Source organism: Canis aureus, chromosome 16 (genome assembly GCF_053574225.1).
Source record: "Canis aureus isolate CA01 chromosome 16, VMU_Caureus_v.1.0, whole genome shotgun sequence".
In the NCBI taxonomy this organism is placed as follows: domain Eukaryota; kingdom Metazoa; phylum Chordata; class Mammalia; order Carnivora; family Canidae; genus Canis; species Canis aureus.
In genome coordinates, this window is record NC_135626.1 from 13,029,730 (window position 1) to 13,053,945 (window position 24,216).

Genomic DNA, 24,216 nt, shown 5'->3' on the forward strand with positions numbered 1-24,216 from the left:
AGTGCCCATCACTGAGAATTCTTTGCTTTGCCTGGTCAGAGTTCTGCTGCTTGGCTCACGTGTAAGACTCGAATCTTCTGATTTGTGAACAAGATATTTTATTATATTATTATATCTTGATTTATTTAATTTTTCTTAAACTTTTTTTAGCCACACGTTATCATTTTCAGTGTATAGGACTTGCCTGATTATTTTGTATTTGCTTCTGCTATTACAAATGGTGTGTTTAGGGGCAGCCCTGGTGGCGCAGCGGTTTAGCGCTGCCTGCAGCCCGGGATGTGATCCTGGAGACCCGGGATTGAGTCCCACGTCCGGCTCCCTGCATGGAGCCTGCTTCTCCCTCTGCCTGTGTCTCTGCCTCTCTCTCTCTCTCTCTCTCTCATGAATGAATAAATAAAATCTTTAAAAAAAAAAACAAATGGTGTGTTTAAAATATTGTTTTCCGATTGTTCTTTGCTAGTATATAGATGTGTACTTTATCTTTTGTAATTGAACTTTATTTTGAGATAATTTTAGATCCACATGCAGTTAGAAGAACTAACGCAGAGAGATCCCAGGTACCCTTTACCCAGTTTTCCCAATGGTGACATCTTGCTGAACTGCAGCATAATAGCTCAAGCAGGATTTTGGCATCGGTGGTGTCTCTGTCTTACTCAGGTTCCCTCATTTTCCTCCTTTGCACATGTGTTTATCTCTGAGTATCCCTCACACCTGTGGGTGTGTGTGCAGCCCCTCCCACAGTGAGATCCGGAGCTCTTTGTCACCTAGGAGGCCCCCACACAGCCCCCTGGCGGCTGTAGTGTGTCATTCCAGAAGTGTCATAAAAGTAGTATCGTACTCATTGTTACCTTCTGGGACTGTTTTCATCCAGTGGGATCTCCTGGGGGATTTGTGGAGTTTCTTCATATCAGTAGTTCTTTATTTTCCTGAGCAGTGTAGCGTGCTGTGGCTGCACCATATTTTCTTGACCATTTATGCCCTGAAGGGCACCTGGGCTGTTTCCAGTTCTCATCCAGTGGCAGTAAAGCTGCTGTGAACATTCATTTTCATTTGACAAAACTTTTTATTTTGCTGGGATAAATGCCCACGAGCACATTTGCTATCACATGCTATATGTATGTTTAGTCTTTTTTTTTTTAAGATTTATTTATTTATTTTATTTATTTCTTTATTTCTTTATTTCTTTATTTATGAGAGACAGAGGCAGAGACATAAGTAGAGGGAGAAGCAGGGGGAGCCTGATGCATGACTCAATCCCAGGACCCCGGGATCACACTCTGAGCCAAAGGCAGACGCTCAACCACTGAGCCACCCAGGCGCCCTTCTTCCTTCTTTTTTCTTTCTTCTTTCTTCTTTCTTCTGCTTCTGCTTCTGCTTCTTCTTCAAGATTTATGTACTTGAGAGAGAGAGAGAGAGGTGAGTGAGTGGGGAGGGCAGAGGGGGAGAGGGGAGAACCTTCCTCCCCGGCGGGCCCTCCCCACCGTGAGCTAGGAGCCTAATGCGGGACTTGATCCCAGGACCCTGAGATCATGACCTAAGCTAAAGGCAGATGCTTCACCGACTGAGCCTCTCAGGTACGCCGTATGTTTATTTTTGTGAGAAACTGCCAAAACTGTTTTTCCAAAGCTGTGGCACCATTTGACATCACAGCAGCAGTGTATGGCAGTGGCACCCTGTTATTGTTTGAATTTTTTTTTGTTGTTGTCTGAATTTTTAATGATGCTCGTCAGTGGGTGTCAAGTGGGGTCTCCGTGCCAGTTAGATTTGCTGTTGTTTAGTTTAGAGAAGTTTTTAATCTTGCTGAACTCCAATTTATCACTTTTCCTTTTATGGATTGTAAAAGATGTCAAGGATAAGACATCTTGCTTCACCCTAGATCGAAGATTTTTTTCAGTGTTTTTCCCTCAGAGTTGCATAGTTTTACATTTTACATTTAGATTTATTTCCCTTTTGGGATCCCTGGGTGGCGCAGCGGTTTGGCGCCTGCCTTTGGCCCAGGGCGCGATCCTGGAGACCCGGGATCAAATCCCACATCGGGCTCCCGGTGCATGGAGCCTGCTTCTCCCTCTGCCTGTGTCTCTGCCTCTCTCTCTCTCTCTCTGTGACTATCATAAATAAATAAAAATTTAAAAAAAATAGATTTATTTCCCTTTTTGGGTTAATTTTTAGATAAGGTATGCAGTTTACATCTAGGTTCATTTCTGTCATCAAGCTTTCCAAACTCAGTTGTCGGCTCCTGTAGCTTGTAGATGACTCAGTTACAGATACGTGCTGCTGCTTCTTACTGACCTGAGTGCCCTCTGTTACTTTTTCCAGCTTGCTTGATGGCTTTGGCCAGAACTTTCAGAATAATGGATGTTAGTAGCGGTGGCAGCCAGCCACATTCTGGCTGCTGAGAGGAAGACTGTCCTTCCCTTCTTAGGCCCCTCACAATGAGCTGACCCCAGGCGGTGGCAGACAGGTCTCCTGCTTTCTGTGACACCTGCTGGGCTGCCTGCAAGTCAGCTCGGTTCCAACCCCACAGGTTAGGGGCTTGCTTGTTCCACCGGCCTGCCCCCACCTCAGACGCCAGCTCCACCTAGAGAGTCCCAAGGAGCGCACAACTTTGACTGCCTAGCTGTGAACTGGAGTTTCCCTCAGCCGCTGCTTTGAGGTCCCAGAACTCAGGGAAACATGTATGTGTTGTCACAGGTTTGTCGTAAAGGGGGCGAGTCAGGAACAGCCCAGTGGTAGTGATGCCGAGGGCAGGGCACCGGGGCGGGGCAGGGGAGCTCCTGAGCCCTCTCTGGGTGCACCACCCACCCCACGTAGGTGTATTCTCCCACCTGGAAGTTCTCCAAAGCCCACGCTTGAGGGACTTCCGTGGTGGTGTCATCACATAGGCGTGATGGATGATTAGCTCAGTCTGCAGCCCCTCTCCCTTCTCTGAGGGATGGGGGCAGGGCTGAAAGTGCCAAGCTTCTGGCTGTGGCCTCCTTATTCTGGGACCAGCCCCATCCAGAGTCATGTCAGGAGCTGTGGGCAGAGACCAAATACCTGTATCTTGTTACATCACACTATGTAATCACATTTATCTTTCCTTATTTTTGTTGTAACTTATGCTTTTCATATGTAATAAATTTTTTTCCTGTTTCTAGGCCACAGAACCATTTTCTGCATTTTACCTTGTTAATTTTGAGGTTTTCAGACCACTTAGGACAAGTATTTCCCAAATTCAGATGTGTGGAAGAGCCTCCAGAGGTCTCAGTGAGGCCCAGATGTGTGGAGTCCACCTTCTGAGATTCAGAACCAGCAGGTCCAGGCTTTGGCCTTCTCACAGCAGTTCCATGCCCTGCCCCCTTGGGCTGCTGTCCTGGACTAGTGGGCGTCCCAGCTCCTCCTGTGGTGGTGCCATGGAGAGGCCTGTCGCATCCTCTGACGCCTGTGCTTTTACTATTCTTTGTCATGATTTACTTTGCTGTTTGGGAAAATCTGTTTTTCTCTCTACATTTTAGAACTAGGTAGTGGATGGAGTTCCTCAGTCTACTGATGGAATTTTGATTGGGTATGACTGAATTTATAGATTAAATTAGAGGCAGCTTGGTACCTCATACTTTGGTCATCCCATTTAAGACCATGTTTTCATTTAAAATCTTTTTCTCCACAGAGGACTTCAATAGTCTTGTCTAAAATTTTATATGTTTGATAGTTTTTCTTGCTTTTGCAAATAGAATTTTCTCCTTCTCATATTTTCTATTTAATGCCAGCACAGAAACATGCTCTTGAGTTTGAAGTCAGCAGTCTCACTGCACTCTTATGTTTTAATTGCTAGTTGATTGCATTTTTAAAGTAAATGATGGTGTTGGGTACAGAGGCCAGAGTTCTTCCTTTTGTGTCCAGTGCAGAGCCTCTTATTTCTGTGTTTCCTCTTGTGCCAGCTGGTGTGTCTTTTTTTGTGTGAGACACTTAATGGCATTTCTGATCTCACATAGAATTCATGGTTTTTAAAAAAAATATTTATTTATGTATTTGAGAGAGAGGGGGAAGGAGGGGGAGCACGTGCAAGCAGGGGGAGGGACAGAGAATTTCCAGCAGACTCTGTGCGGAGCAGAGAGCACAATATGGGGCTCAGTCTCATGACCCCGAGATCATGACCTGAGCTGAAACCAGGATTCTAACACTTCACCAACTGAGCCACGCAGGTGCCACCCAGATTACTTATTTTTGAATAAACACATGCTTCCTGCAGATCATGGTGTGTGGCCTTTGCCAACTCTGTCCACATAAGGTCCCGCCTATTCTGCCTTGCTGCGGGTGCTTTAAAAAAAAAAAAACCCCTTGTATTCATTGAGGGAGTGTTGCTGCGCTTATACTATGTCCCAGGCCTTTCTGTCTCGGGGTGTGTAGCAGGCAGACAGACAAAACTCTGTCCCTGCAGACCTCACGCTCCAGGGTGGAGGAACAGACGATCAGCACTGTGATGAGGGGTCTACTGTGGGAGTCAGTGGAGTCAGGGGACTGGGGCGGGCAGAGTCTGGAACTGACTGAAGCTCTTCTTGCATCCAGTGGTGTAACCATGGGTTTTCTGCATTAGTCTGTCAGTGAGGCTGGATATGTTTGCAGATCTTCTGTTATGAAATGCATTTGTTTATGGCAGGTCCTGGACAAGGTCTGCCGAGCTGTTCTGGGAGACCGAGCTTCTACAGAGAGTGGGCTTGTAGTCCAGATATTTGTAATGGGCCTTCTGGCTGATTTGCTGAAAATATGACCCTTTTTCTTGGTTTATTACCCATTTTCTTTAAGTTTATTTTTGTGAAGGTACTTCTGAAGCTTTGCTTTCTGTCTGTAAACCATGCTCAGTTTTATTTTACAGTGGCATGTTTGTTCCTGGTAGACATGCAGATCTGTGCAATGGGTTCTGAGATCTTGCTGTCTTAAAAATTAATTTACTCAACAAATGGGAAGTGTTTATCTTGTGCTTCTGGTTTTAGGCTGTGTCTGCCAAGGTGGAACTGCAGGCCCTGCTCTACCTCACACACAGGATGGGCAGATAGCCAGTTTGCCTGAGCTCAGGGTAGACTCCTCTGCTCAGGGTTTGGCCTTCTCCAAACTTTAACCAATTAATTTTCAAAGTTAATGTTTAAGACATCATTTTATTATTATTATCATTATTATTTTAGATTTTTAAATTTTTATTTTTAAGTAAGCTCTACACCCAGCATGGGGCTTGAGCTCACAACCCTGATATCAAGAGTCACAGGCTCTTCTGACTGAACCAGCCAGGTGCCCGTAAGATATCATTTTATATTTAATCTGTTTGAACTTAAATCTTTGTACATGAAATGAAATTATTTTTCTTTGAGTAGTCTTATGTAAACCCCCCTCAAGGACGCGTTAACTGTTGTGTGGGTTGTGTGGTGACAGGGCAGGGCCACAACCTCTGATGCTGTCTCTTCTGTTCACAGAGATCTCTATGGCAGCTGATGGAGGCTCAGCAGAGAAGCAGGGAGGAGAGGCCCCCGTGGCCGCAGACAGCGAAGCCAATGGGTCCTGTGGAACAAGTGAGGCTAGCAGTCACATGACCGCAGCGCAGCACACTCAGGAGAACTCTGCGGTCAGCCCACAGGAAGGTACCAACAAACTAGCTCGAATAGCTGAAAATGGAGTTTCAGAAAGAGACAGTGAAATGGGGAAGCAAAACCACGTCAACACAGATGACTTTACACAGACTTCTGTCCTCGGGAGCAATGGATATTTCTTGAATAAACCATCCCTGCAGGAGCAGCCCATGCGGATTACCAGCACTTTGGCTTCCTCGCTTCCTGGTCATGCTGCGAAAACCCTTCCCGGAGGTTCTGGCAAAGGGAGGACTCCCAGTGCTTTTTCTCAGACGCCAGCCACAGCACCGGCCAAGCTCGGGGAAGCAAGTAAAGATGCAGAGGACAGGAAGCCCACGGCCCCTGGTGCCGACGTCAAGGTTCACAGGGCACGGAAGACCATGCCAAAATCCATCCTGGGCCTGGTAATGCAATCCCTGTCAGGATGAGGCCACTCTCATGTCTGTCGTGTTGTTTCCTTCCTGTCTGTGTTCTCTTTTGTTGAAGTGATGGCAGATGGACTCTGCGCATGGAAGAGGAAGACCAGTAAATGGTCGTGGTTAGCCAACAGGTGGTTGTCTCTGGGCCTGGGAGGATTAGGAGAGGCTGCTGACAGTTCAGGCATGAACGACAAGCAGACAACCCCTCTCAGGCCGCTGCCTGGGCTGGGTATGCCTCTAGATCCCTCTGGCCCACTGACATGATGCATCAGAGGCTGGTACAGAGAGAGGCTACTCCTCTCTCTGGGCCTGGGGGCTTTCATTCCAGCTCGGGAAGACTGAGCACTGACTCTCTTAGGAAATTAGTAGCCATGAAGTTGTTTGGGTTCTCGATGTGATAGAGGGAAGGGACGAGGGGCATGCTGAAGACCTGCCCACGCCTGTCTTCATGCCGGGCTCCCGGGTGCAGGGAGCAGGCAGCAGGAACCCAGTATTGTGTTGGATGAGGTGGCTTTTGCCACCAGCGAGTGTTCTATGCCTGTGCCTGGTGTGTTTTGTCAGAATGTCTGTGGTCGTGTGCTGCCCTCCCAGGTCCACGTGACTCTGGGTTTGTGGCTGTGCTCCCTTGGCATTTCTTGTACCTGGAGTTGCTGGTGAGCATTGGGAAGCCAGTCTGACTGTGCGCTTTCCTCTCTGCAGCCGTCCAGGGCTTCAGGAATGAGCCTGTGTCTGCGGGCCCTGTTGGTCTGACATGTATGTCTTTCCTCAGTTCTAGAAAAATGCTTTGTGCATCTTTTCTTTCTGTGGAGCTCTTGACATGGACACGGGGGTCTTGTTTTCCAGCTTTGATTTCTTTAGCACTTGACATTCTTGCTATTCATTCTATATATTGATGATTTTACTTTTGATGTTTTTTTTTCATACCTAATATCCCTAATTAGTTAATTTAGTTAAATTTTGTCTTATCATTCAAAAGGCATTAGTAACAGTTCTTTTGTAGTCTCTGCCATGACTCCTGTTTCCACAGCTGGGAATTTGTGTTGATGTTTCTCTCCAGGGGTGTGCTCTTCCTTCTTTCTGTGGTTTTGTGTTCCTTGATGGTGAGCTCTACTTGCATTTCTTGTAGCCTGCCTGCAGTGATCGTTGGGGAGCCATGGTTGCTTCCCCGTGCTGACCTGTTTCACTGTGCAGGCCCTGCCCCTCCTAGACTGTCTGGCCCTGACTTGGTTTCCACCTTTTGCAGGATTCTTGTGTACATCCCAGAACTTAGGAAAAAAACCCAACTTTTTAATAACTAGGAATTCACAGGAAACTGCAAAAAAAGTACAGAGAAACCCCATGTACCCTTCACCTGGTCTCCCCTAGGGTAACATCTACACAGCAGAACACAGTGTAGATTTCTGTGAACACTCAGCAACACACAGCTCCCTGTGTCCCCCTTCATCCCCACCCACCCTGTCCCCTGACTCCTGTGTCCCATCTCCATACCGTGTCATGTCAGATGTTCCATAGAAAGCTGGGGTTGTTGAGAGCGGCTCAGTTCCTGTGGGACTGACTGGGTGTCCATGGCTCCCTGCCTTTCCTTGCCTTTTCTGGGATGTGTATGTCCCAGAGCTTACCGGCTCACAGGTCAAAGGGCATTTAGGGGTTTTCTAGTTTGAGGCTGTTATGTTAAAGTTGCTTTGAACATTTATGTACAGATTTTTCTTTGGATAGAAATTTTCATTTCTCTGGGTTAAATATCCAGGGATGTAATTGCAGGGTCATATGTTAATTGGATATTTAGCTTTATAAGTACTGCCAAACCAGATTCCAGAAAGGCTATCCCATTTTAGACTCCCAGAAGCAAGGTATGAGCAGTCTGGTTTCTCACATCGTTGCTGGCATTTGGCATCACTGCTAGTTTTTATTTTAGCTGTGACTCCTCATCATGGTTTTAATTTGAACACCCCTAATGGCCAGTGATGCTGAACATCTTTCATGTGCTTATTTGCCATCTATGTGTCCTTTCTTATGAAATGTCTTGCCCATTTCACAACTAGATGTTTTGTGAACATTCAGAGTTCTGGGTATGAGCCCTCTGCCATGGATTGGTTTGTGGACATTTCCATCTGTGGCTTCTCCTTGCCCTCCTATCATTCTGACCAAGTCCACTTCATCAGTGTTTCTTTCTTTTATGGCTTTGCTTTTGGCTTCATGTCTACAAACTCTCTGTCTAGACCTGGGTCCCAAGGTTTTTCTGTAATTTTTAAGGAAGCCTTTAATTTTTATATAGTCTTATATTTTTATAAATATATGGTCCATTTTGAGTTAGTTTTTATATCAGACATCAGGTTTAAAGTGACATTCATTATTATTTCCTGCCATTTTTGGCTCACCATTATCAATTTTAAAATGCATGTCATGGGACGCCCGGGTGGCTTAGCGGTTGAGCACCTGCCTTCGGCCCAGGTCGTGATCCCGGAGACCTGGGATCGAGTCCCACGTCAGGCTCCCTGAATGGAGCCTGTTTTCTCCCTCTGCCTGTGTCTCTGCCTCCCTCTCTCTCTGTGTGTCTCTTATGAATAAATAAAGTATTAAAAAATAAAATACATGTCATTATTTACATTATTTACAGCTTTACATTATTCATTTATCTCCTTGAAATTATACTTTTATTTTGTTCCCACTTCCAGGATTTTATTCTAATATATGTTTATCCTTGAGGATCTTTTATTGTCACTCTGTCTTATTCCTCTAAAGGAAAAAAAGGCAGTTTGATATTTAATTTCAAGAAATTTCTCTGACCATATAGGCTTATCTCCGTGTTCGCTGTGTGCTAAATTGAGTTATTATAATTGTTAGTGGTGTGCAATTGATTGTCACACATATCATTTCGGTCAGTGGTTAGGACAGAGGACAGGCAGATGTTAAGACTTTAGAAATAGATATCCTAAAGACCATCCCTGCCTGCCTCACAGCTGGGACCTTCATTTGCCCCTGGCCCGTGGGAGGGCAGAAGTCACAGTGATGTAGCGCCAAGACTAGCCAAGGCAGCGGAGTTCCTGAGGGCCCATCTGAAATGGAGCCCCCTGGCTCCAGACCTGGCCTCTCTTGCCCTTGAGGTTCTCTGCTCCCCAAACTCAGTTCATCTTGTTTGATTTTCGTTAGGAGACCTTGTGTTATTGAAAATTGTGTTTTAAAATCAGTCATTCCAGTGATGAGTATTACAGGCTTGTGATACTAAAACCATTTTCTTTCTAAGAGTTTAAAACTGAAGACATGTTCTTGCCATGTACCTGGTGTCCCTTGGCAGTGTGGAGGCCCCCTCTCACCCAGTGTGGGTGCTGTCGGAAAGAGAAAGTGGCAGAGAAAGTGGAAGTTTGTTAACTAAGTCCTGTGTTGCAGACTGTCTCCCTGGTTGAAGTGTGACTGCTCCTTTGGGCCTCAGCATGGTGGCCCTCCAGCCTTCTCCTTTTGTGTCCCTGTCACCACATTTTCCCTCTCCGCTTCCACACAGAACCACTGCCACTGGTATTCTCTAGGTTCTGGGCAAAAGATATAGCCTTGTTCTTGGAGCTCTCGGCTCTAAGAGAGGTAGTTCTGAATGTCAAAATTGTGTAAGTCCTTGTTTATTGCCATTGGAATTAAGTTTCTGGAAGGAGAAGGAGGCTGGGCTGAGAGAGCTCACGCTGAGCTGACAGGGGCCTGGCTGGTGGTTCAGGGACTGACCTCCTGGCAGAAGGGCAGAGCCGAGGCGCAGAGGGCTGTGGGTGGATAGGGCCAGCAGCGGCCAGACCCGTGGGCCTCCCACTCCGGGGCTGCAGCAGTGATGTGGCTGCTACCTCTCTCTGCAGCCTATGCCACGTGTGGGAAGCGGGGACTGGCTGGGTGCTTGAGGCTCCATCACAGCAGTGGGTGCTCCTCCCTTAAGTCAGTGTCTCTTTCATCCTTTTTGCTGTTGTCTGATAGTAGAGCCCTGATGGAGTCTAGAATCTTCACCCAAGTTCAGCTCTAGATTTTTTTTTCTTTCAGATTTTCAGAAATAACATCTTAAAGATGTTGCGTCCAAGTGAGAATTAGCCTCTTGTGACTGTTTCCTCCTGAGATTTAACTTTTGCCTCTTATTTATATGTACTTTAAGATCATCTTTTGCATTTGCCTGTGAAAAGAGCTGGTGGAGGCTGAGAGTCACTGTGGCCACACAGTGTACGGGGCAGTTTGCAGGAAACAGAAGGGAACGTTACCTGACTCCTTTGCTCCAGCAGTGACCTCTTTAGAGGCAACTTGGTATGTTTGAGAGACACTGGAGAATTTTACAGGGTTGACAAGTTACATGTGAACAGTGCTCATTGTGCTGAGGGCAGGTTAATTGTGGACGTGGCGAGGGTGGGGGGTTTGTGTGGGGAGAAGGAAGGGCGCTCCAGGACTGGGACACATTCTCCCCGCCAAGTGACAAACAGGGTCTCTGAGCTGAGTGTGAGTCCCCCTGGGCTGTCTCCCAAGAGCAGGAATCCAGGCCATGCTCCCAGGTAGCTCACATTTTAGGGCGGGGACATCAAGCACATTCATACTGTTGTGCGTGGTGCTCCCCCACCCCCATTGGTCCTCAGGACCCGTGCGACTTCCCAGACTGGACTCTGTCCCATTAAACCCTGTGTTCCCCACCCCCTTAGCCCCCGACCCTCCCATGTCTGTGGATCCGACTTCTCTGAGGCCTCCTGGGCGTTTTCACTTGTACAGAATCTGTCCTGTGCCAGGCTTCTCTCTCTCAGCACCATGTCCTCAGGTCTACGTCGTAGCAGGTGCTGGGATTTCTTTCCTTTTAGGGCTGAGTGATGGTGGTCCAGGTATGGTTGGACCACGTCTTGTTTATCCATCCGCCTGTCAGTAGATACTCGGTTGCTCCCACCCCTGGGCTGCTGTGAATTATGCTGCTATGAACTGTTGTGCACAAATAGCTCTGAGACTCTGTTTTCAGTTCTTTTAGGTATATCCAGAAGTAGAATTACTGGATCACATGGTAATTCTATGTTTAGCTTTTTGAGGAACTGCCGAACTGTACCATTTTACATTGCCACCAGCAGCACACAAAGGTGCCAATTTCTCCACATCCTTTTCAGTATTTTTTTTTTTAAGATTTCATTTATTTATTCATGAGAGATACAGAGAAACAGAGAAGCAGAGACATAGAGGGAGAAGCAGGCTCTATGTAGGGAGCCCGATGCGGGACTCAATCCTGGGGCTCCAGGATCACACCCTGAGTCAAAGGCAGGCACTCAACCACTGAGCCACCCAGGCGTCCCAGTATTTGTTATTTTTAATTGAAGTATAATTGACAGTTTTTTGGGATTGTATTCTTTTATTCGTTATAGTCGCCATCCCTAATGGTGTGAGGTGATATCTCATTATGGTTTTGATTTGCATTTTCTTGATGATCAGTGATGTTCGGCCTCTTTTCATGTGTATAGTGTATGTCTTTGGAGAAAGGTGTAATCTGATGCTTTGCCCATTTTTTAATCAGGTTGTTTTGTTGGTCAGTTGTAGGAGTTCTTTATATATTCTGGATATTAATCTCTTATCAGATATGTGATTTACAAATATTTTCTCCCATTCTGTGGGTTGCCTTTTCATTCTATTGATTCTGTCCTTTTTTTTTTAATTTTTATTTATTTATGATAGTCATACAGAGAGAGAGAGAGAGAGAGGCAGAGACATAGGCAGAGGGAGAAGCAGGCTTCATGCACCAGGAGCCCGACGTGGGATTCGATCCCGGGTCTTCAGGATCGCGCCCTGGGCCAAAGGCAGAAATTTTTAATCTTGATAAAGTCTGATTTATCTGTTTTTCTTTGTTGCCTGTGTTTTTGGTGTTCTATCCAGAAATCATTGCTAAATTCAATGTTATGAAGCTTTCCTCCTGTGTTTTCTTCTAAGAGTTTTATAGATTTAGATCTTTGACCCATTCTGAATTAGTATTTGTAAGGTAAGGGTCCACCTCCATTCTTTTGCATGTGGAGATCCCTTTTCCAAGAACCATTTATTGAAGGATGCTATTTCTTTACCATTTATTTCCCCTACTGTGCATAAAATAAAACTTGGTTAAATGGAATTTGATATGAGATCCAACTATCTTGGAGCTGTAGGCGATTTTAGGGAAGCAGATGATGGGGAGAGGGTTAGTTGTGTCTAGGCAGTCTGGAATGAAGGCAGCACTGCTAATAGGTACAAGGGATTTAACGACAGTATTGCAGGCTGCCAGGGTCTTGGAAGGCTGAGCCAGAAGACAGATTTAGGAGATTGGTGAAATTGTGAGCAAAAGATAACTTTTAAAAATGTAGTGTGGTTATCTGTTGTGGGGGGAGTGTTGCATAGTGCAGCCGTGAGAATGATAGACTGTGAAAGCACTTTACTTAGTAATACATTTACCTAAATCAACGGTTAGCACTTTTCCTGTAAAGGGCCAGGTAAACAGTATTCCAGGGTTCATGTGCCATGTATGGTTACTGCTGTTGCTGCTTCCTCTTGCTCCTCATCCTTGTCAACACTGTTCTTAGCTTGCAGATGCTGGCTCATGTCATCCAAGGAGTGGCTGGGCACATGTGCGTCAGTGCCAGGTGCTCTGTGATGACGGCAGGCTTTGTATTTTGTCTTCTTTCTTTTATCTCTTCTCTTGGTCAAGGCAGGTTTTTGAGGAAAGGAGCAGCATTTTAGGGGCATGTTGTTTCAGTGGCCATCTGCTTATGTGTAATTACGGTTATTAATTGTTTTTGTTTTGAAGCATGCAGCCAGTAAGGATCCCAGAGAAGTTCGAGAAGCTCGAGATCATGAGGAGCCAAAAGAGGAGATCAACAAAAACCTTTCTGATTTTGGACGACAGCAGCTTTTACCCCCCTTCCCACCCCTTCAGTCACTACCTCAAAACCAGTGCTACATGGCCACCACAAAGTCACAGACAGGTAATTGAAAACCCAACCATTGTGTTGCTTTTCTGATGGCGTGTTACGAACGTGCACCTTGTGAAACTAGAAGCATGTTGATTGTAAGAGTGCATGTGCTCTAGATGAGTGGTGGTTGAGTCAGCGGGCCCTTCCGTAAACTTGCAGAGGACTGTCACACCTCTGTTCTAATCATTACTTTCTACACTTGTTGTCAACCTCAAAATGAAGATTGTTTTCATTAAGTCTTATCCCCTGTTCTAATTGGGTGGAAGGGTCTAGATTTGAGAACTCCCCTCAGTTTATAAACTAAGAGCTATTGGAAACACACAGTGTACTGGGGAGACCTTTGAGTTAAGGTTGGTTCTGCTACTGGCCACTTCCATGGGATTTCTTGCTCTTTTGAGCTTGCTTCTGTGCAGGGTCAGTTGAGGGGATGGGTGAACACTGGATCCCTTGTTGGAGCCTTTGCAGGAGGTGGGGCTGTATGAGTGGCCCCACAGGGAGGATGATGGGATGGGCATGTCTCAAGCAAGGGGCTTCCTCTGGAGTTCCTGCAGAGATGTGGTAACTCTCCCCAGTGCAGAAAGGGGAGACATCAAGCACATTCATACTATTGTGTAAGTCTGTAAGTCTTCATGTAGGTCAGGCACTCCTGGTGGTGTCGCCTCCCAAGAAAGTTCCCAGAATCACAACTTCCACACCTGCAAGTGTCTCCTGCAGAGGGAAGCGTCATCATGGCTGCGTTGCCTTATTACAGAATTGCTAGTGTGTCTTTCAGGGTCGTGGGAGATACAGGAAGCCTATGTGGGGGGTAGTGCTCCTTCCTGCTGGTCAGGTGTCTTGGAATGGGCAAGGCGTGCTTGGACGTGGCCCTTTGTGACTGTGTCCTCCACCTCTATTTTCTTCAAACCTCACTCCTTCCCCTCCCCAGCTCTCTTCCCTTGGACTGTGGGGGGAGTGTTGGAGCCAGCTCATTCAGGTTTAAGCTTTCAGGTCATCTCTCTCTATTAGTATTTTTAATTACTATAGTGATAGCCCCAGAGGTTCTTGTTACTTTCCCATCCTGCTGCAACACAAGCAGGAAGGTGTGCAGACTCAGGGGCTGCAAAGTGCATCTTACTCCTTGTCCTGTGATTGTACAGGACACGCATCTCAGCCTGCACATACCCGTGCGATCTTATCACCCTGTTCTAGCATGTAATGGACAGAGCCATGCTTCTTCGTGACCAGTTATGCTTTCAGAGCCACCCTAGTGAATGCTTCGTGGGTGACTGTCCCAGATGTCCTGTCTGCTCCTTGGCTTTGGGCTGAGGCACACCTGGTGACCTTGAGGCCACGTGCTTGTGGGCTGTCTGCATGGCCCTCACAGCTGTGTAGGTCACATGTGTGCCTGCTCTTTGAGGCACTCTACTCTTCCACTTTGTGGAGTGAGAATGGAATGGAGCTTAGGTTCTCTAGCTGCCTCTGTTAAGTGGTTTTCAGATTTTTTGTAAACCCTGTAACTTTAAAAAAAATAAAATATTATAGAGAGCCTCCTTCCGTATAATCAGTCAGCCTGTAGCTGTGCTTTATCTAGAATAGAATCGGGAGCCCTGATTCCCCAGGAGCCCCAGCTTGTCGGGAAACCCCAGACCCTCAGCTATTTGCTTTTTCCTGGCCTGTGCCTTCCTTGACCTTGTGTACCTGTGTAGTTTGTCAAAGGCTTCTTTCCCCTCAGTTGGTGGACTGCTGGGCAAGGTGGATGGTGCTGGGTAAAGGGTCCAGGGGAGGACAGGCTGGCTAGGGTTGCATGGCTACATTTCAGTGGTAGAAATGGACTAGGGACTGCAATTTACTTCTTGTTGTGGGTGAGAAGTCTGTCCAGGAGACAGACGTGGCCCATCCCCAGTGATTGGCAGTGAGGCCACTGTCCCTCCTCAGCCTCGTTCTTGCAGCTGCATCGTTCCTGGGGATGGGATCATCTAGGGGCAGGGGACTGGTGTGGGAGGCACTCCAGGGCCTTGCTTCTGATGGTTGGTGGTTCTGCCTTGCACCTCTGCTTGCAGCAGGGTGATCGGGTTTGCCATCCACACAGCTTAGCTTTTGTTGTAAGTACTGTCAGCTTTCTCTGTGTGACTTAGGACAAGTAAGAGATGCCTGTCACTGTGGTGGCATGCTGATGATTTTGGTAATCAGATTTTGTGAATTCTCACCTACCTTTAAAAAGCATTTGAATGGTATTTCTTTTCCTTTCTTGTCCCCTTTTGACTTTTTTTTTTTTTAGCTTGCTTGCCTTTTGTTTTAGCAGCTGCAGTATCTCGGAAGAAAAAACGAAGAATGGGAACCTATAGCCTGGTTCCTAAGAAAAAGACCAAAGTATTAAAACAGAGGACGGTGATTGAGATGTTTAAGAGTATAACTCATTCCACTGTGGGTTCCAAGGTAAGGTGCGCGCCTGCATTGTTGGCACATGTGCTTGGAAATCCACGTCTGTGTCAGGACCTCTTTGACGAGAGAACCATGGGAGGTTATCAGTAATTTGATGACCTTGGTCCCTTTTGAAGGAACCCAAGCTCTGGGGCACAGCCTCCTGCCCAGTGCTCTCTGACCTCTCCCCCCTCCCTTCCTGGCTCTTACCCCTGGCAGAATCGCTGTGTCCCACCTTGCAGGCCATGCCCTGATGGGAGTTGACAGGTTGCTCCTCATGCTGGGGTTCAGCGTGACAGTGTGCACTTGCCCATGTTCCAGGGTGATAAGGACCTGGGCGCCAGCACCCTTCACGTGAACGGGGAGAGCTTGGAGCTGGACTCGGAGGAGGACGAGTCGGAGGAGCTCGATGAGGACGAGGACCAGGGAGCTGAGCAGGCTGCTGCGTTTCCCACAGAGGACAGCAGGACCTCTAAGGGGAGTGTGTCAGAAACTGACCGAACCCAGAAGGTAGGCCATTTTCTTACTCCTCGCGGAGGGGTACAGATGCTGGGCTGTCAGTCCTGTGAGAGCCAGTCTGGCCCATCTCCACCCCAGTCATTTCCCTATTTCCTTCTGATTTGGGTGCTTGCATTCTTTTTTCTTGAAGTTTTAGATTTCTTTTCATCAGAGGAGTGCGTGTCTTCTTGTACAGCAGTAAACATCTGGAGTTTGTTTCAGTTCTAGATGAACAGGGATACACTGAGGGTTGACTGTGTGCCAGTGGCAGCTGCCCATCACTGGCCATGGGGTGACTGACCTTGTTTAGTCCCGGGCATACTACGGGTGCAGTCCTCCTGCCGGTGAGGTCTGGGAAGGACTCTTCCTCCTTGTTGGAGTGAGCATCCAGGGCTTCTGAGCAGGCCTGCTGAGCCATCACATGCAGTCTGTTAACACCAGGTGTGTCCTCATCACATACCACTCACATCCCCAAGCATGTGCTCTGGTGCAGTCACGAGTTACTGTCTGCAGGTGGCCTCAGGGACTCAGCACTAGGCAGGGTCTGCAGGGGCACTAGGCGTAGACCGAGTAGAACACAGTTCTGAGCAGGTGCTGACATCTGGGCATGGTTTATGCTTTTAGTTCTGAGGGGGATGAATTAGGTGAGGAGGAATGGGAGGAGTTGAGAACCAGGTGGCCCGTTGGAGACGGCTGTGTCTTGACTGTTCTGTGTATACCTTTTTGAGACAGCTTTGGACCCTCTTTTTTTTTTTTTAAGATTTTAATTTATTTACTCATGATAGACAGAGAGAGAGAGAGAGAGAGGTAGAGACACAGGCAGAGGGAGAAGCAGGCTCCATGCAAGGAGTCTGATGTGGGACTGGATCCCGGGACTCCAACATCACGCCTGGGCTGAAGGCAGGCGCTAAACTGCTGAGCCACCCAGGAATCCCCGCTTTGGACCCTCTTTATATAACGTAGGCTTTGTATCTGATGCAGTCTTCTAAAGCTAACGGGAGGCTGAGAAGTTCAGGTGGGTTCATTGAAATAGTGACCTGTTTGAAATATATAATTTTGTTGAAAAGGAGAAAAAATGAGTGGGAAATATCAGAAAGGGAGACAGAACATGAAAGACTCCTAACTCTGGGAAACGAACTGGGGGTGGTGGAAGGGGAGGTGGGCAGGGGGTGGGGGTGACTGGGTGATGGGCACTGAGTTGGACACTTGACGGGATGAGCACTGGGTGTCATTCTATATGTTGGCAAATTGAATGAACACCAATAAAAAATAAATTTAAATAAAAAAAATAATTTTGTTGACTAGCTTTTTACATTTTGAGTCAAAGTACTGTACTCTGTAGTTACAGCCTTTCCATCCGGCTCTCAGAGTTTTGAGGGATGGCTTTTCTTATGTTAGAAGCTACAGGTACTAGTCTATTTATGATTTCTAGGTTCTGTGTTCTGAGTACAATAAGCAGATCTTTTTTACTGGTGATTCTGAATAAATCAACATGTAAGGTGTCTTCTAATACTTTATTGGTTTCATTATGTGTAAATACTTGATTCGTGTATATTTGTTTTGGGATAAAATATGAGGTAGATATAATCAAAATGGGTATATTTAATGGTATATAATAAATCCTAGCTCAGTAAAACTTTTTAGGCAAAATGTGAGGTTAGGGTCCTATGGTTTCCCTCAAAATGGTTATAAGCACATGATATGAGCACCATTTATTGTCTGACGTTTCTTTCCCTGCTGATTTAAAATGTCACCTTTATTGAGCACCATATGGCATATGGAGTTGACTCTCTTTCTGGATTTTGCTCTTCAGAGAGAATCTGGATGCTGAGTAATACTGAATGATTCTATACATTGGTATAAAGGAAAGAATGAAATGGAATAAAGCTAACAAAAAGAATCAGAAAACAAGTAAAAGCAGAATAATGAGGACAGTGTGGCCAAGTGTTAAACAAAATAAGATGACAGGAGCCAATCTAAATAAATCAGCAATAATAATAAAGCAATGGGTTTGTTATGTGAACTACTCCAGAGAATAAAAGATGGGAATGGACACTAGCTCCTTCTGAGGCCAGACTCACTTCCAATCTTGAAACAATGTTGATCAGACACAACTATATACTTGCATCATAACAGTCGTAAAGAAGGTAGAGCTTCCCTCAGGAAGACACTGGTTTATTACAGGAAACCTATTGATAAGACTTAACAGATTCAATGAGAAAAACTAGTATTTTCTAAAGTTCAGCTTTAGGGCAGCCCCAGTGGCGCAGCGGTTTAGCGCCGCCTGCGGCTCAGGGTGTGATCCTGGAGACAGGGGATCGAGTCCCACATCGGGCTCCCTGCATGGAGCCTGCTTCTCCCTCTGCCTGTGTCTCTGCCTCTGTGTGTGTGTGTGTGTGTGTGTGTGTGTGTGTGTCTTATGAATAAACAAATGAAATCTTAAAAAAAAAATAAAGTTCAGCTTTATGTTTTTGGATTTGGGATATGACTTTATGATTTCAGCTGTGACAAGGAACAGTTTACTGATGAGAGAGCGACTGCACCTGTGCCACCACTCAGCTCACAGACATGAGTTGTGCCAGCCTCCCCTGCAGGCCCTCCCAGTCCCCTGCAGAACTGTCTTCTCGGTTTCTGTACTTAATGTAAATGGAATCATGCATATGCTTTCCTTTCTTGGAGTGTGACTTGTTTAGCTCAGTATTATGTTTGTTAAGTTTATATATATTATTCATGCATTTTCATTGTTAATTCACAGTAGATTATAAAGTGGCATCTGAGGGGCCTGTTTCAGAGGGTCTAGGGGGTCAAATCATTTTAATAATGCCAGAACACTAGTTACCATTTTATCTTTCGCTCATTGGAGTTACGTTGTTGTGTACTCATTTCTCCATTTAAATTTGTACAATAGTGTTAATGAACATAACCAAATCAACAAAAGTGCTTTGTCATTCCCAGTAATTTTTAATAGAGCAAAGGGTTCCCGAGACCAGAATGTTCAAGAGCTACTATAATACAGTATTCCTTTGGGTGACTTCCAATTTATGTTTCCATCCCACTGTTGATGGATATTTGGGCTGTTCGTAGTTGGTTCTGTTTCAGAGGACATTGTTGTGAGCCTTCCTGTATGTTCCTGGGGGCACACCCACATTGGAATTGCCATGTCATGTGACCAGTGGTGGGCGTGACCACACAGCTCTCCCACCACCAGTGCATGAGTGTCCTCCTGTAGCACTGGCTTGACAGACTTGGTATTGCCTAGCCAGCGAGTGTCGAGATGTTACATTATAGTTCTGATTTGTTGTCTCCTGATTCCCAAGAAGCTTGGGTACTTTTTTCATGTTTATTTGCGATTTGGATGCCTTCTTTTGTCAAGTGTCTATGTAGGACTCAGCCATTTTTATCTCTTTGGTTATTTGTCCTTCCTTTTTTTTTTTTTTTTAACATTTTATTTATTTATTCATGAGAGAGACAGAGAGAGAGAGAGGTAGAGACACATACAGGCAGAGGGAGAAGCATGAGAGACATAGAGAGGCAGAGACACAGGCAGAAGGAGAAGCAGGCTCCCTGCGGGGAACCTGATACGGAACTTGATCCCAGGACCCTGGAATCACAACCTGAGCCAAAGGCAGACACTTAACCACTGAGCCACCCAGGTGTCCCTGTTTGTCCTTTCTAAAGATCATTTTTTGCAGGAGGCGCACCTTGCTGGCTCAGTTGGTGAAGCATGCAACTCTTGATCTCCGGGTTGTAAGTTAGAGCCCCATGCTGACTATAGAGATTACTTAAACATGAAATCTTTAAAAAAAAAAAAAAAATTTTGTAGGAAATGAGCTCCTTGTACGTGTTGTCAACATATCTTCTTCCACTGTGGCTACCTTCTCACTGATAGGATTGGCATCCTTATCTTGCCCATTTGGGTTCGAAGCCAGTCCCAGGACTGGTTGCATGGCAGTTGAGTGCCACAGCCATTGAGGGGATTGGTTAGAGGAGAGCTGGACTCTTCTTCCTAGTCCAGGCTGTAATGGGGCCTGGTGAGTAGAGTTCTGTCCTGCGGGGTCGGGGTTTTCTGCTTGCCACCACCTACTGAGCCTTTCCCTGCACTGTGTGATCTCTTCCTGGCTTCCTGGCTTACATCTCTGCTCCACATCAGACTCCAGTCATTGTCACTGTTACACTTCTCTTTCCAGTTTCCTCGGATTTTGAAATTATGCTTTACTCCTTGTAGCCATCACATGTGCAGTTATCAGGTGACCCCTTATACAGTGACCTCTCAGTCATAGTCACCTTATAGGACTTTCAGGAGGAACTGGAGTTGACTAAGTTGCTAGTTTGTGTATTTTAATTGGCAATTTCATTGCTTTTTTTTTTTTAATAAAGATTTTATTTATTTGAGAGAGCAAGAGAAAGCACAAGCAGGGGCTGGGGGGAGAGGGAGAAGTAGGCTCCCCACTGAGCAGGGATCTTGATGCAGGGCTCAATCCCAGGACCCAGGGATCATGACCTAAGCTAAAGGCAGACACTTAACTAACGGAACCACCCAGGTGTCCCTCATTGTTCAGTCTTTTTTAAATAAAAACTGCTCAATCGTATTTAAAGATAGCTTGCATTAAATACACCTGACTGAAGATATCAGAATCCTTTAAAAAAAAAAAAAGTTCTTTAGTAGTAAACATTTTTAAAACATTTTGCTTTTCTTTTTTTTTTTTTTTTTAACATTTTATTTATTTATTCATGAGAGAGAGAGAGGTAGAGACACATACAGGCAGAGGGAGAAGCAGGCTCCATGCAGGGAGCCCGACGTGGGACTCGAACCTAGGACTCCAGGATCATACCCTGGGCCAAAGGCAGGTGCTAAACCGCTGAGCCACCCAGGCGTCCCTTTAAAACATTTCTAATGTCCATAATAAAAAAAGGGAAGGATTGCTCCTTTTTCTCCTAACACGAGAATTGCGGTGTTGATCATTCTTGCTGTGATGCTGTAAGATGAGAACCAGAAAGAAACATTAATATTTAAAAGGACAAGGGAGAAGAGTTTGCCAAGAATATAATCATCTGTCTAAAAAAATTCAAGAAAATCAGCTGAGGAACTATTATAGCTAGTGGGCCCAAATTACATGTGATCAAGACATAAAACCATTCGTTTTCTTGTGTAGCTGTAATAGCTTGTTAGAAAATGTAATGACATGGGCGCCTGGGTGGCTCAGTCAGTGAAGCGTCTGCCTCTGGCTCAGGTCTTGATCCTGAAGTCCTGGAATCCGGCCCTATCTTGGGCTCCCTGCTCAGCAGGGAGCCTGCTGCTTCTCCCTCCCCCTCCTGTGCTCTGTCTTGCTCTCTCTCTTCCTCTTTGTCAAATGAATAAATGAAATGTTTAAAGAAACAAAAATGTAATGACAGTGGCATTAATGATAGTAATAATACCTAGGGCTATTTTTTTAACCTTTCTAAAGAGAATATCAAGCTATTGCAAATATATAGATAATAGTGGCCAATTACCAACACTTGGGAGTCCTGCTTATCCACACATGGATTGTCTTGAAGCAGGTATTTCCATATGGATCTTTATAAGAAAAGGACTCTAAAAGAAAAATCACAGTATCCCACCAAAAATTTAGCTCTAAGTTTTAACATCACCAGGATACATAACAATAAATTAACTTTTTAAAAAGTATTTTATTTATTTATTTGAAATAGCGTGCACAGGTGGGTGGGGGAGTGGAAGAAGCAGGCTCCCTGCTGAGCAAGGAGCCTCACTTAGGACTTGATCCCAGGATTCCGGGATCATGACCTGTGCTGAAGGGCAGATGCTCAACCACTGAACCTCCTGGGCACCGCTTAGCAGTAAATTTAATAAGAAATGTCAGTTATTTAGAAGAGAAAAACTGAAACTTTGCTGAAAGAGGTTTGAAAGGACTCATAGATTCATGTTAAGACCTATTACCTGAGGAAAAAAAAGCCATTGTTTGCCTGAGGGAAGACCTCCTTGCATGCTTGAGGGAAGACCATTTACTTGTGAATGGGAAGATCTTTGTTTCATCCTCCCAGTGTTGCCTGTAACAAGTCCAGCATAGTTCTCATCAAAGCCCTAACCGGACTTTCTGTAGAATAGCTGATGTGGGGATTGTGTGCAGCAAACACAAGGAGAGAAAACTGCAGGTACAACTGCTGGAGAGTGAATAAATAATAGGGTTTTGTACAGGAATGGGAAAACATTGAGTGGAACAAGAAATCCATAGCAAACCTATTTGTATGTGAACATACAATTTACTGTAAAAATGGGGTTTTTAGTTTGTGGTCAAGGGATCATGAACTTTTCTATGTTATTGGGATGTTTGAGCTTTTGTGAGAAAAATAGAGGAGAACTCTGGCATCATGTCACATAGCAAATGTAAATTTTGTCTGGAATCACATAGCAGTGATTGTTGCGCTACTGTGAACGTATTAAAACACTGAATTGCACACTTTTTTAAAAAAGATTTTATTAGAGAGTAGGTGTGTGAGCTGGGGGGACAGACAGAAGGGGTTGGGGGTGGAGAGAGAGAGAGAGAGAGAGAATCTCAAGCGGACTGCATGCTGAGCACAAAGCCCGTCGCAGGGCTCAATCCCACACCCCTGAGATCATGACCTGAGCCAAAATCAAGAGTTGCACACTTAATTAACTGGCTGAGCATCCCTGAATTGTACCCTTTAATAAAAAGCATGAATTTTAAAGTAGGTGAATTATATATCAGTGAAACTGTTATTTAAAAAAATAAAGTACAGGGATCCCTGGGTGGTGCAGCGGTTTAGCGTCTGCCTTTGGCCCAGGGCGCGATCCTGGAGACCCGGGATCGAATCCCTCGTCGGGCTCCCGGTGCATGGAGCCTGCTTCTCCCTCTACCTATGTCTGCCTCTCTCTCTCTCTCTCTGTGTGTGACTATCATAAATAAATAAAAATTAAAAAAATAAAATAAAATAAAAAATAAAAAAATAAATTACAGAAGATTTAAAGTATCAACATGAAATACCAAATTGTAGAAGACAGTGTTGGAAACTTTTTTTTGTAATTTCAAATAAGGAAGAACTTTTAGTGCAAGATATAGATCCAGAAGCTAGGAAGAGAAAGATGGAGAGGTTTGACTTGTCTAGATAAAGTCTCAAAATTTTTGTATAAGAAATACCAAAAGCGTAGCTTTGTTTTATAGGGAAAATTATTTATAACTTATTTACTAGACAAAGGATTGCTCTTGTATACACGTGTCGCTTCTACTAGTTAATAAAGCAAGGACTCAGGAGCAATATGGGCTGAGGGATTTGCTCACATGAGACAAAGTGGAAGAAAGAGGAAAGTATGTGACATGATAGAAGTCGCTCAGTTCCTTACATACTTGCCACCCCTCTGGAGGGCTGGGGATGCCTTTGTTGGCGTTGCCGATGGCAGCTGTGTTGGAACTCCACATTTGTAGAGAGGGGCATGTGTCTGTTGGCTTGTCTGCGAGGGTCTTAGTTTGCGTAGAGCTCAGCCTCAGTGTGAACCTGTGATAAGGGCATGCCTCGCTGAGGGAGCGGGGAGCTCACCCCTTCCTTGGGGGTGGGTGGGGAAGGGCTGAGTGGACAGCCGTATATTTTAGTTTTTGCGCTGAAAATGCATTCATGTATTACCTGCGTGGATAGAAAAGATAAATACAGCAGAAAACGATGAGGTACCTACACTGCTTTGATGTGGAGAGAATTCCAAAACGTTTTTAATTAGAAGAAAGTTTCATTCACAAAATCGTATTTGGGGCTTTGCCAGCCAGGAGGCAGACTCATGCTTCTGTGTTCAGGCCCGTTCGTGCCAAATGTTGGCTGGAAGGAATGTGAGCAGTGCTTGCTATGGCCCTGGGGGCTGCGTTGGGCTCTTGGGGGGGATGGAGGAAGGTTTTCATTTTATATTAGTTTTTGGCCTCTGGAAATCTTTTTATTGTGTGTTTTGTTACTTTTTAATGGAATTTTGCTACACGTGAAATGCATCAAGTGCACTAATGTTCAGCATACAGTTGATGGTCTCTTACCTGCCCAGGGGGCTGCTTTCCAGATCAGTACAGAAATACAGCAAAGGAGCAGCCCACCTGGGATGGGGTCCTTGGGCGGGGAGCAGGCAGGACTCAGCAGGCAACAGTCACTCCATGGATGTGGCACCTGTGCCCCCCCCCACCTTAGCATGTGCGTCTGCCCCGCTGACTGCCAGTGTGCCCAGTAATGTATGTTTTTATTGAGTCACCTCCACTGAAGGGTCTCATCAGTTGTGTTTTCTTTTTGGCTTGTTGTGTGGCTGGCCAGACGGATGGTGAGTCTGAAGAGGAGCAGGAGTCTGCCGGCACCGGGGAAGAGGACGAGGATGGAGATGAGTCTGATCTGGTA

At 45.5% G+C, this 24,216-nt stretch overlaps 1 protein-coding gene across 5 annotated transcripts in view; it reads left to right on the forward strand.

The window, feature by feature from the left end:
• The window catches only part of EHMT1 (euchromatic histone lysine methyltransferase 1), a 144,681-nt gene that overhangs the window by 69,524 nt on the left and 50,941 nt on the right, over positions 1-24,216 (forward strand). For 3 of the 5 annotated variants that reach the window (XM_077851623.1, XM_077851622.1, XM_077851626.1), the window contains 5 exons: positions 5,445-6,001; positions 12,774-12,951; positions 15,197-15,354; positions 15,661-15,849; positions 24,136-24,213. In XM_077851623.1, coding sequence (XP_077707749.1) covers positions 5,445-6,001; positions 12,774-12,951; positions 15,197-15,354; positions 15,661-15,849; positions 24,136-24,213 — 1,160 coding nt within the window. The remainder of the gene's footprint in view (positions 1-5,444; positions 6,002-12,773; positions 12,952-15,196; positions 15,355-15,660; positions 15,850-24,135; positions 24,214-24,216) is intronic. The other 2 variants (XM_077851624.1, XM_077851625.1) reach the window with 2 other exon arrangements.